The following is a 12,058-nucleotide window of genomic DNA, read 5'->3' on the forward strand; positions in this document are numbered from 1 at the left end:
TATTTGCAAACTATGCAACCGATAAAGGATTAATAACCAGAATCTACAAAGAGATCAAGAAACTCCACAACAACAAAACAAACAACCCACTTAAGAGATGGGCCAAGGACCTCAATAGACATTTTTCAAAAGAGGAAATCCAAATGGCCAACAGACACTTGAAAAAATGTTCAGGATCACTAGCAATCAGGGAAATGCAAATCAAAACCACAATGAGGTTTCACCTCACCCCGGTTAGAATGGCTCACATGCAGAAATCTACCAACAACAGATGCTGGCGAGGATGTGGGGAAAAAGGGACACTAACCTACTGTTGGTGGGAATGCAAACTGGTCAAGCCACTATGGAAGTCAGTCAGGAGATTCCTCAGAAACCTGAATATAACCCTACCATACAACCCAGCCATCCCACTCCTTGGAATTTACCCAAAAGAAATTAAATTGGCAAATAAAAGAGCTGTCTGCACCTCAATGTTTATTGTAGCTCAATTCACAATAGCTAAGACCTGGAATCAACCTAAATGCCCATCAACGAAAACTGGATAAAGAAATTATGGGATATGTACTCTATAGAATACTATACAGCAGTAAAAATGAAATCTGGTCATTTGCAACAAGATGGAGGAATCTGGAAAACATCATGCTGAGTGAAATAAGCCAGTCCCAAAGGGAGAAATATCATATGTTCTCCCTGATCGGTGACAATTAACTGAGCACCTAAAAGGAAACCTGTTGAAGTGAAATGGACACTATGAGAAACAATGACTTGATCAAAGCCCTTGTCCTGACTGTTGAGGAACAACTTTCCACTTTATCCTTTTTAGTTTTTTTTTCTTCTGCTTAATACCATTGGTTGAACTCTTTAATTAACACACAATTGTTCTTAGGTGTATTAATGTAACTAAGAAGTGATTCCTGTTAAATATTAGAGTGGGAATAAGAGAGGGAGTAGATGTACAGTTTGGCATATGCTCACTCGGACTTACTCCTAACCGTAAAGTTAGAAACTTGCTAGGGGATTCCAATTCAATTCCATCAAGGTGGCATGTACCAATGCCATCTCACTAGTCAAAGTGATCAGTTTCAGTTCATAATTGATCATAATGATAGGGTTAAATGTCAAAGGGATCACATAAACAATACTAGTGTCTGCTAATACTAACTGATAGAATTACAGAGAGAACAATCCAGTATGGGAAGTGCAATACATAGCAGACTCATAGAATGGCAGATGTCCTAAACAGAACTCTGGCCTCAGAATCAGCCCTTAAGGCATTCAGATCTGGCTAAAAAGCCCATGAGAGTATTTCTTGCATGGGAAGCATATAGACAGTCTTGTGGGGAAAAAAAAGCCCTAAATATAAGATCTCTGTGACTGAGATCCCAGCAGAAAGAACAGAAAGAACGGGCCATCAAAGAAGGAGGTACCTTTCTCTGAAGGCAGGAGAGAACTTCCACTTTGACTGACCTTGTCTAAATAACATAGGATGTGAATTATCTAACGTTGAATTATGTAATACCATTGTCTTTTAATTCTAACTTTTTGAGGGTGCCTTTCCAAAAAGTATCTTTACTCTTAAGCAGAGTCTAACTTTGAAGTCACATGCAAAGCACCTGGATCCAAATATCTTCTTTCATTTAAAAGTAAGAGTCTTCATGTCAATAATACCATTTTTATAAAACGTGTTTCTCAGGTTAAGATAGGACATATTCTCTAACCATAGGTGCAGGATCCTATTATTCCTAACTGGAAGCTAATTTCACTAACCAGAATGGTTTATGCTTTTTCAAGAATATCATTTCCTGTAATGTTTCCAACACTGAGGACAAAGTAGTCTCTCTCTCTCTCTCTCTCTCTCTCTCTCTCTCAAAACATTCTCTTAATGCTAACATGAGTTGTTCTCTGTTTTAGGTCCTGCCACAACACAGCCGCCATCCTGTGGTGTGGATCAATTTTCTTGTATCTACACACTCCAGTGTGTCCCACTCTCTGGAATATGTAATGGCTCAGAAGAGTGCGTAGATGGATCTGATGAAATGGATTGTTCTACTGGCTCCACACCTCAGCTCTGTGGGGAAATGGAGTTCCCCTGCTCTGGGGGCCAGTGTATCCCGTCTCTCCTGCTGTGTGATGGAGTGCCAGACTGTCACTTTAATGAAGATGAATCCAGCTGTCGTGAGTTATTTTCACTAACTTTGTGTGCCAAGGGAAAATTCTGTTTCAAAATGATAAAGAGGACTAGCAAGACAAAATAAAGTTCTGTGGAATATTAGCATGATCCCATCATCAATGACATTGTGTGTAGGGGAGAGTGTGGGGTGGTGGGAAGGGAGAGATGGTAAAGCAAAGCGTGTAGCCCTGCAGCCCTTGCTCAGCATTTGGTGCCCACACTCATTTCTGTTAAACCTTCTTCCCTTACTTTTCCATTTGTCCTGGATCCTCCATATAGGGAATGCCCTTGTGAATTTTTAATCTTTGCAAAGAAGAACAATTGTAATTTCTTCCCACCTTCAAGATTCATGTGCATAGCTCAAGAAAAGAGCTATAGACTGGATAATCACCTGAGCAGCTGTCATATCATGAAGAGTTCATGGGATATTAAATCCTAAGGACACAGGCTTGATCCTCATCCCTGTCACTTACTACTTGTGCAATTTGGGGGTTGTTCTTTGAGTGCCGCCTATCTCAGTCTCATCATCCATGCAATGAGGTCAGTACTACCTAGTTTTCTAGGCTGTGAGGATTTGATACATGCGAAACCTCAAGCCCTGCGTGCAGCACCTTCTAATTGTATTACAACCAGCCTGCGTCAGCTATGGAAAGACTATGGAAAGATGAATGTAATTGAGAATCAGTTACATGTATCTTTTTATTTCTTATATTTTTATTTTTTTTTGACAGGCAGAGTTAGACAGTGAGAGAGAGAGAGAGAGAGAGAGAGAGAAAGGTCTTCCTTCCCATTGGTTCACCCCCCAAATGGCTGCCATGGCTGGTGCACTGCGCCGATCCAAAGCCAGGAGCCAGGTGCTTCCTCCTGGTCTCCCATGTGGGTGCAGGGCCCAAGCACTTGGGCCATCCTACACTGCCTTCCTGGGCCACAGCAGAGAGCGGAACTGGAAGAAGAACAACCGGGACAGAATCTGGCGCCCCAACCAGGACTAGAACCCAGGGTGCTAGCGCAGCAGGCGGAGGATTAGCCAAGTGAGCTGTGGCACCGGCCAAGTTACACATATCTTTAAGGGAGCATATAATCATGGTGGAGGCTAAGCACCACTAACATTTTATTTATTTATTTATTTGCTCACTGGCTTATTATAATAAAGTACTATATTATATTTTCTTGGCAAGAGCTGCAGTGACAGAGGTCCATAAACTATATGTTAGTAATCACTTTTTTGAGTAGTAAAAATGTCTTGGAATATCTCTATAATAGGGAAATGTTGGGAAAAATAAGGTTATTTCAGTGTCCCATTTAGTGTAGGTATTTGGAATAATAACTGTTGGAAAAGGAGTAAAGACGAATGAGAGAAGTCTTTAGCCTTAAATCACTGAAACTCTTCTGGGTTTAGACATAGATTAGTTTTTCATATCCATGTTAGTTTCTGGTCAATATTCTCTGATAAAACCAACTTGTCAGATTTTGTACTATTTTCTTAGAGGAAAGGCAAGCAAATGGAGGTGAATTGAGAGGAGAAATATTGCCAAATTACATACCCCTGTTCCCATTAAGATCTGGCTCATGGAGATCATATTAAGTTCAAAATAATCACATGATCTTTGACTTCAAATATACATGATACTAAAAGAAAAGTTTAGAAAAGTACTGTGTAATTTTAGGCACTCATTGGAAAATTGGGATTAGACTAGGTGGTCATATGAAATTTTGCCTCTAAAGGGATATAAGGCCACACTAGGAATTGATGAGGAAAAAAATGCTAGAGCAAATGACCGAATAAGAGCATTCAGAGATAGTGGTTACCAGAGGATGAGAAGTGTCATAGGAAGAAGATAGAAAGATGCTGCTTAATGAGGTTTGTGATGAGGACTGAAAAGCAGCAGATGTGAGTTCTTTCACCCTTGTGGGAGACTCAGTTGGAGTTCCAGGCTCCTGGCCTCCCATTGCCTGTCCATGGCTGTTGTGGGCATTTGGACGATGAATCTATAGATGGAAGATATCTTGATCGATTGATCTGTGTCTGTAACTCTCATTCTCTCATTCTCTGTCTCTTTGTCACTCTTCCTTTCAAATAAATACTTAAACACTTTTTTAAAAGTACAAAAATCAATGTGATCTTCTTGTAGGTGCTTTTTTTTTAATTGTCTTTAACTCATTCAAAATGCTGCAACAGTATATTTAACCCTTCCATGGTGATAGACATAGAAAGGCAACAAAAAAGAGCAAGGTGATCTTAAAGGTATCAAAGAATATTTAATATTTCTGAGATTGCATATTATTAGGGTTAAAAATATAAATTGGGGGAAAAAGTGTTTCCTGGTAATGTGGGAGACAGAACTTTCAGTAGAGTGGGGAAGTGGGGCAGAATTTTGAAATCAATCTTCATGAAGAGCATGTGGAAAACAACAAAGAGAGAAATCTACTGTAGGCAGTTCTTTCCAGAAGTTGGCTTGGGAGTGGGATATAGAATAAAAAAAGTGCCTTGTACGTGTTTAAATGTTATAGGCGTAAGAATTCTGAGATGTTTATTACGTCAAGCAGTGAAATAAATATCAGTTGAAATGTGATGTGAAGGCCTTTTATTCTTGCACAAATAAATTTTCCAATGATCAGAATGTTTTGACAAACCTGTGATGAATTACACACTTAAAATAATTCATATTTAATATTGTCTTTCTGCTGGACACATGTTAATATTTTTAAAGCTGAAGTGATATTTCTTGTATCAAAAGTATACCATTTGGCCCCAAAAAGAAAAAAAATCTGGTTAATGACATGGAGCAACACAATAGCATAAAACTAAGAACACGCTTTTCCTTGATACTCCTCAGATAGCAATCTGTTTACTAGAAAGTTTCATTATTTCATCTGTGTTTTATTAGCTGTTATCCTGTCAATAAATAAGGGGCACACTGTAAGTGTGTAAATAGAGACTATACTAATAAAGGATTGATTATTGGGGAGATAGTATGTATAAGTAAGCTACAAGGATAGTAAGAGTAGAGGCTTTTATTACTCATAGACTGAAAGGTGTGAGAAGAGGGAAGAGTTGTCTGAATCTGGAGTCAGAGAGGACCACTTGGTAAGAAGTGGAGCATTTTATTAAGAGAAGCAGCTAGTCCATGCTGATCTCAGAGTCTTGTTTTCCTTATTAATCTGCTGCTACCTATTGGCTAACTCTCCTACCAAACACCTTGTTTTTGAGGTCTGCCTGTACTACTTCTTTACCCAGACTCGCCAGTTAAGACAAACTACTTTACCCACCATTCCAATATCAAACTTACTGAATTTACACCTACAGACTCTATTCCCACTCTGCCAGATGATTGTTTTTCTGGAAATATTATAATTTAAAAAGTATTGCAAATCTATTCCTACTTGACTCTCTTTTTAATTTATTTTTTAAGAAATACAAATTTCATAAATACAACTTAGATATAATACCTCAAATAATTCTTTCCAATACACTGTACATGGAAAGAATATCAAGTGACATAACTGGCAGAATCTGTGCAAAATCTATACATGAGGATGTTTATTCCTGTGCCATCATATTTATCAATTTGCTTTGAAAAGGTGATAACTTAATTTTATCTGTTCTATTGCAAAGAACTTTTTAAAGATGTTAGCAGCCAAATTTCAAATATGATGTTACACATTGTACCAACAAGGAAATCTGATAAAAAGAGAGCTATTAATTTTGAAACTGAGTTTAATGCCAGAAATTTCTGATTATTGACTGTTGTCTTTGGCATATCTCCACCAAATTCTGGTACTCAGAGGAGCAGGGTTAAAAAAGAAGATCAATATCACCATTTTTTATTGCTTTTGAAATCCATCTAGACGTTCCAATCAAATAATGCAGTGAGTTCATGCTCTGACCCATTCCCTCTGCTCCAGACATATAACAATGCTAGGTAGAGGAGTTATGACATAAAAAGGTTCAGTGACAAGGTAAACATTAACACTGGCATGGACCAAAAACAGAGTAGAACCAGAAAACAGGGGTCAGACCTGAAGCCCAAACCTGCAGGTTTCCAGGTCCTGAGACAAGCAAGAAAACAAAGATATGTTTTGCCATTATTGCTGCTTGAAATGAGGGGTTCTCAGCCAGCCCCAACTCATAAAATCAATCTAAACCAAAGACTTTTCCTTTATAGGAAGCTGTAAAGACTAGAAAATACTAGAGAGTGGGAAAGGAGAACACAAGAATATACGTTCCACACTAATAATTGTAATAATTGGGCTTCTGAGTGACTAAAGTGTATCTCAGGGAATTAATCAAGATTCACATGAGAGAGAGAGAGAGAGAATGAATATTTGCAGACCAGATTGCAATGGAACAGATTTTGAGTGCTCCTTGTGGGCATTGGTAAAGGTATTTTTCTGAAGCAGCAGCTATCTTGTGAGCAATAACATCCCTATCAGTTATTATATTTGTCCCTTGAAGTCAAGCTCTGCTGTGGCCCTCAATAAGAGACTACAGTACCCCTCTGACACTTGAGCACAGTGCTATGAAGGCACATAATCCTACCATTGAGTTTTAGCTTCCTGTATCATCACCTATCATCCAGCAGGTACCAGTGACCACCCATGGCTTATGCCCCAGCTGGAAGATGATGAACATTGAATTAAGCTGTAATCTTTGTCATTTTGATTGCACATAATTTCAGGGACATCAGGGAAGAAGCAGAGCACAGAGACATCTGCCTTGAGGTAAATGTTGAATTTTCACCTGAGATCAATTCTACGTCTACAGTGCATGCATTAGTCTGCTCAGGCCGCCACGACAAAATAGCACAGATGGGATGGCTTGAACAACAGAACACTCAGTTTTGAAGGCCAGAAGTCCAAGACAAGGCATTGGCAGGTCTGGCGTCTCCTCAGGCCTCTCTCCTTTGTTTGTAGGTGCTGTATCCTCTGTGTTCTGTTCTCTGTGCATGCACAGCTGAAGTCTGTCTGTCTGTCTGTCTGTCTGTCTCTATCTCTTTCACTCTCCTTGTAAGAAAATCATCACTCACATTAGAGTAGAGCCATGCCCTGATGACCCCAACCCTAATTACCTCCTATTAGAGCTTAGGGCTCCAACACAAGAATTTTGAGGGGATACAATTCAGTCCATAATAATATATAACTGGGAAGTTATTCTGTCAACAAACTTTTTTTGCAGAAAGTTTCAATTTAATGAGTTTGAATTTTCCTCTAATCAGAATTATCTTGTAAAATGCAGGACTAGAAAAAGTGAAAGATACCACAATAAACTGTCTTATTATTATGAGAAATTCATTGGGAAAAAGGTATTCTTGGTGATCAATCATGATCATTGTTCTTTGTTTCAGCCACCGAGAGCTGTTCCGAGGGAGCTCTGGTATGCACCTCCTCTAATAGCTGCATCCCAGCTCTCCACCGCTGTGATGGTTTTGCTGACTGTGTGAATTTCCAACCTGATGAGTCCAGCTGCTCAGGTACTCCATTTGCATGTTAATGTTCTTTGCAAAAGGAACAGTAACTTAATTTGCAGACAATAAAAATATTAAAATTGAGATTCTAAACAATGGGAACCGTGGAATAATTGAACTCCCCTTATTGGTTGGGAGGCTGGAATAATGTTGACATTAATCACCAACTTTATCACAAAATTTACAATATATGCTTATTCTATCCAATGTTCACTAAGTAAAAATCATATATGTAGTTTTAGTTTAATATAATTTGAGCTTATTAGTGTTTAATCTCCTCTATAAAAGTTGTTTGATTTCTGCAATAAGGTAACCCGATACAATCTAATGTTATTATTAAAAAAAAAAAAAGCTATAGTTAAGTTGCAGGCATTACTGCCCAGAGGGTTAAGCTGCCACTTGAGAGGCTCATATCCCATTTTGGAGTACCTAAGGTCTTGCCCTGCCTCCAATTCTGATTTAGCTTTCTGATAATGCATCTGGAGGCAGCAGATGATGGTCCAAATACCTGGGTTCCTGTCACCCAAACAGGAGGCCTGGATGGTGATTCTGGCTCCTGATTTCATCCTTTTCCAGTCCCTGCTGATGTGGACATTTAAGGAGTGAACCAGTAGATGGGAAATATTTGTTTCTCCCTCTCTCTCACTCTACTTTTTAAATAAATAAATAAAAACCTTGGGGAAAAATACTATACAAAGGGTGAGCATTTGGCCTAGTATTTAAGACACTCAAGTCCCATTTCAGAGTAACTGAGTTCAAGTTCCAGCTCCATTTCACATTCAAGCTTCCTGCTAATTAACGTAGACTCCAGGAGGCAACAAGTAAAGATTCAAGTAGTTGGATCCCTGTAACCCACAGAGGAGACCCAGATTAAGTTTTTGTTTCCTGAATTTAGCTTGGCCCAGCCCTTGCCATTGTGGGCATTTGAGGGATGAGCCAGTGGATGAGAGCTCATTCTGTCTCTCTCTTTCTCTCTCTCTCTCTCTCTTCCTCTCTTTCCTGCTCTTTCCCCTACCTCTCATTAAAAAAAAAAAAAGTAAATAAAAACTAGTAATTTTTTTTCTTCAAAAGAGCTTCCTTTACTTATTTGTTCATTAAAAGTAAACTTATTAAACTTAACAAGATTGTGTTAATGTTTCTCTAACCTTTGTTGTGTATTGTTTGTATCTCTCTCCTGAATAACTGAATTTTGATTGTAGGAGATATATAAAACAATAGAGACAATATAATTCTGTCACAACTAAAAGATAATATTAGTCAGTGATAAAGGACATATTCATGGTCAGCACCGCGGCTCAATAGGCTAATCCTCCGCCTGTGGCGCGGGCACACCGGATTCTAGTCCCGGTTGCCCCTCTTCCAGGCCAGCTCTCTGCCGTGGCCAGGGAGTGCAGTGGAGGATGGCCTAAGTGCTTGGGCCTACACCCGCATGGGGGACCAGGATAAGCACCTGGCTCCTGCCTTCGAATCAGTGCAGTACGCCGGCTACAGCGCGCCGGCCGCAGCAGCCACTGGAGGGTGAACCAACGGCAAAGGAAGACCTTTCTCTCTGTCTCTCTCTCTCTCTCACTGTCTACTCTGCCTGTCAAAAAAAAACAAAAAAAAAAAAAAAGGACATATTCAATATTATTTTCTAAATTGTAATGCCAAAATTAAATAAGAATATATTCTTTGTATCTTTCAAAAGAAGACAATATCATGAGAAAAGTGACAAATGTATGATAATCATAACCAAATTATAATGTAAAAGTCTTCTATTACATTACTGCTGAAAGTACGTACTCACACTGCATTGAATTTTATTAATTCAAAAAGAAATGAAGATCTGACCCAATGAAATAGGTAAAGGTGAATACTCATACTCTGGCATTGTTTCACTACTAGATAGGCATTGTCTTTTTTAAACTATTCATATATATGGTGTGTGTGTGTGTCGCCAAGTAACACACAAAGATCTATCTACGTTTACCAAAATAGCCACGACAGCCAGGTCTGGGCCAGGCAGAAGCCAGGATCTCCATCCTGGTTTCCCATATGGATGACAGGTTCCCAAGTATTTTTGCCAACTTCTGCTGCTTTCCCAGTGGAAAACCTGGCTCAGAAGCAGAGTAGCTGGGACTACTATGGGAAGCTGGATTGGAAGCAGAAGTAGCTAGGACTCAAATCTATACTCCAATATGGGATTCTGGCATTATAAGACTAGACAAGCTGATTCTCAGGTAAATTACTCAAAAGGAAACTCTGTTATTCTGTGTGGAGTATCAGAAAGCTATTAAAAAGATAGTTTCGGGCCGGTGCCGCGGCTCACTAGGCTAATCTTCTGCCTGTGGTGCTGCCACCCTAGGTTCTAGTCCTGGTTGGAGCACCAGATTCTGTCCCGGTTGCTCCTCTTCCAGTCCAGCTCTCTGCTGTGGCCCGGGAAGACAGTGGAGGATGGCCCAAGTGCTTGGGCCCTGCACCCGCATGGGAGACCAGGAGGAAGCACCTGGCTCCTGGCTTTGGATCGGCGCAGCACAAGAGCCATAGCAGCCACTTGGGGGATGAACCAATAGAAGGAAGACCTTTCTCTCTGTCTCTCTCTCTCACTGTCTAACTCTGCCTGTCCAAAAAAAAAAAAAAAAAAAAAATCATTGTTTGCAATGGTTAACACAAATATTTAGATCCAGAAGTCAAATGTCAAATGTATTTACTTAAAGGTGAGATTTTCTTTGGAGTGGTCATTTAGGAACACAAATATATTGTAACATGTTATGATTTTTGTTGTCTTCGTTGACATGGATTATCTTTAAAAATGGTTTTTGAAAAAAAATACTTGCTAGTCATAGCAAGCATGGACAACCTGTACATAAAATCTGTTGTCCTATTTAGCCAGCCACCAGTTATATATACTTTACTCACAAAGTGTAGCTCATATTGGCACAGCTATGGTATAGAGTAAAATAAAGACCTAGTTCAACATAGTTTTCAGAAATAAAATCCATATTGTATTAGGTTTTCTCCATTTATATTTTATTGCTTTTTGGCTTATCAGTCAAATATGTTAAAGTCAATGCTTATGTTCTTAAGACTGCACTTAAACATCACCATGATGAAGATTTGTCAATGTAAGTTACATATTATCTTCTTTCCAAATATCATATTCCTTTAAGGTAGCATTTCATATAGTTATGTGAGCTGGATCCATACAACATCCAGTAATTCCCACAGTGGTTGCACAACAGATGGCCTCACCTACCTAAAGGCTTAAGTCATTAACGGAAACATCAAGTTCAGACATGCTTATGTGTTGCAGATTAAGTATATGTTGATGAATCCTGTCTGCTCCTAAGTTAAATTAGAAAGGCATATTATTTCAAGTTGTGATTGCTTACGCAATAAAAAATTATTGACCAGAATTTGCTTGGCTAAATTTAAACTGGAAGTGTTTTTCTAGCTATTTGCAGTAGACGTGAATAAACCTTATTCTCAGGTTATAACTATCATAGTCAAAAGGAGAATTAAGAAAAGACACTAAAAATAGAAAACTGTAAGATGGGATATTATGAATATAAGTAACATATGGTGATGATATGACCCAACGAATGTTTCAGAATAGTTTAAAAGCAAACTAAACAAAGCATAAAACTTCTTAAGCAAGTGCCATGGAGCTACTTCAAGTTTCTGAGATGTGGTCATCTCTCCTGCATTCCTTGTGCAGGGATTTCAAGATAGAGATTTCAAGATAGAAAGAACAGTCTGTACCAACTGGGCACATGGTTTCCTGCACAAGCTGTTCCATCGGGGTCCTGGGATGCGCTTCCAGCTGTGTGCAGATTATTGTGGCTGTGCATATTTACCTGTGTTGGGGCATAAATGCCACACGATTCGAGGGGTTCTTGAGACCATCATATCAAGAACTACAAGCCATAACGGAAATTCTGAACTGAGTAAGAAATCATTTGGCATTTTTTGAACAACAAGCTTTAGAATTGGATGTCTAGAATTTAGTTCTAGCTCACATTCTTCCTTGTTGTTAAAGCAAGTTGTGTTAACCATGTGAGGTCTCAGTTTCCTTCTCTGCAAAATGAGAGTGACTATGGTAAACACATGTTATGAGGATTAAGAAAGGTAACGATGTAAAGCCCATGATAATCCCTGACATACACCTGGCCTTTGGTAATGGTAGTGGTGGTGGCAACATTGTAATAGAGAGCGGGTGGGAAGAGAAGGAGAAGGTGGGAAGAGGAATGGGAATGAATTAGTGTCACAGGCATTCACCCCCACACACCCAAATATAGAGAGGTGAATGAGAGCAATCACTTAATACTTCATTAATAACATTCACAAGTGGAAAGTATCATAATTTAATTTCATGTTTTGACCAGTCTTATAAGGAAGTAATGTAATGCTTATTTTATATGTGAAGAACTTAACCTGGAAGACC

The 12,058-nt window shown here is 39.0% G+C and overlaps 1 protein-coding gene across 1 annotated transcript in view; it reads left to right on the forward strand.

Annotated features, from left to right (window-relative positions):
• MALRD1 (MAM and LDL receptor class A domain containing 1) overlaps positions 1 to 12,058 on the forward strand; it is a 397,632-nt gene that overhangs the window by 336,260 nt on the left and 49,314 nt on the right. The window contains exons 30-31 of the mRNA XM_008268638.4: positions 1,912 to 2,175; positions 7,516 to 7,641. Of these exons, the coding sequence (XP_008266860.3) occupies positions 1,912 to 2,175; positions 7,516 to 7,641 (390 nt within the window). The remainder of the gene's footprint in view (positions 1 to 1,911; positions 2,176 to 7,515; positions 7,642 to 12,058) is intronic.

The sequence above is a fragment of the Oryctolagus cuniculus genome, chromosome 13 (assembly GCF_964237555.1).
Source record: "Oryctolagus cuniculus chromosome 13, mOryCun1.1, whole genome shotgun sequence".
NCBI lineage: Eukaryota > Metazoa > Chordata > Mammalia > Lagomorpha > Leporidae > Oryctolagus > Oryctolagus cuniculus.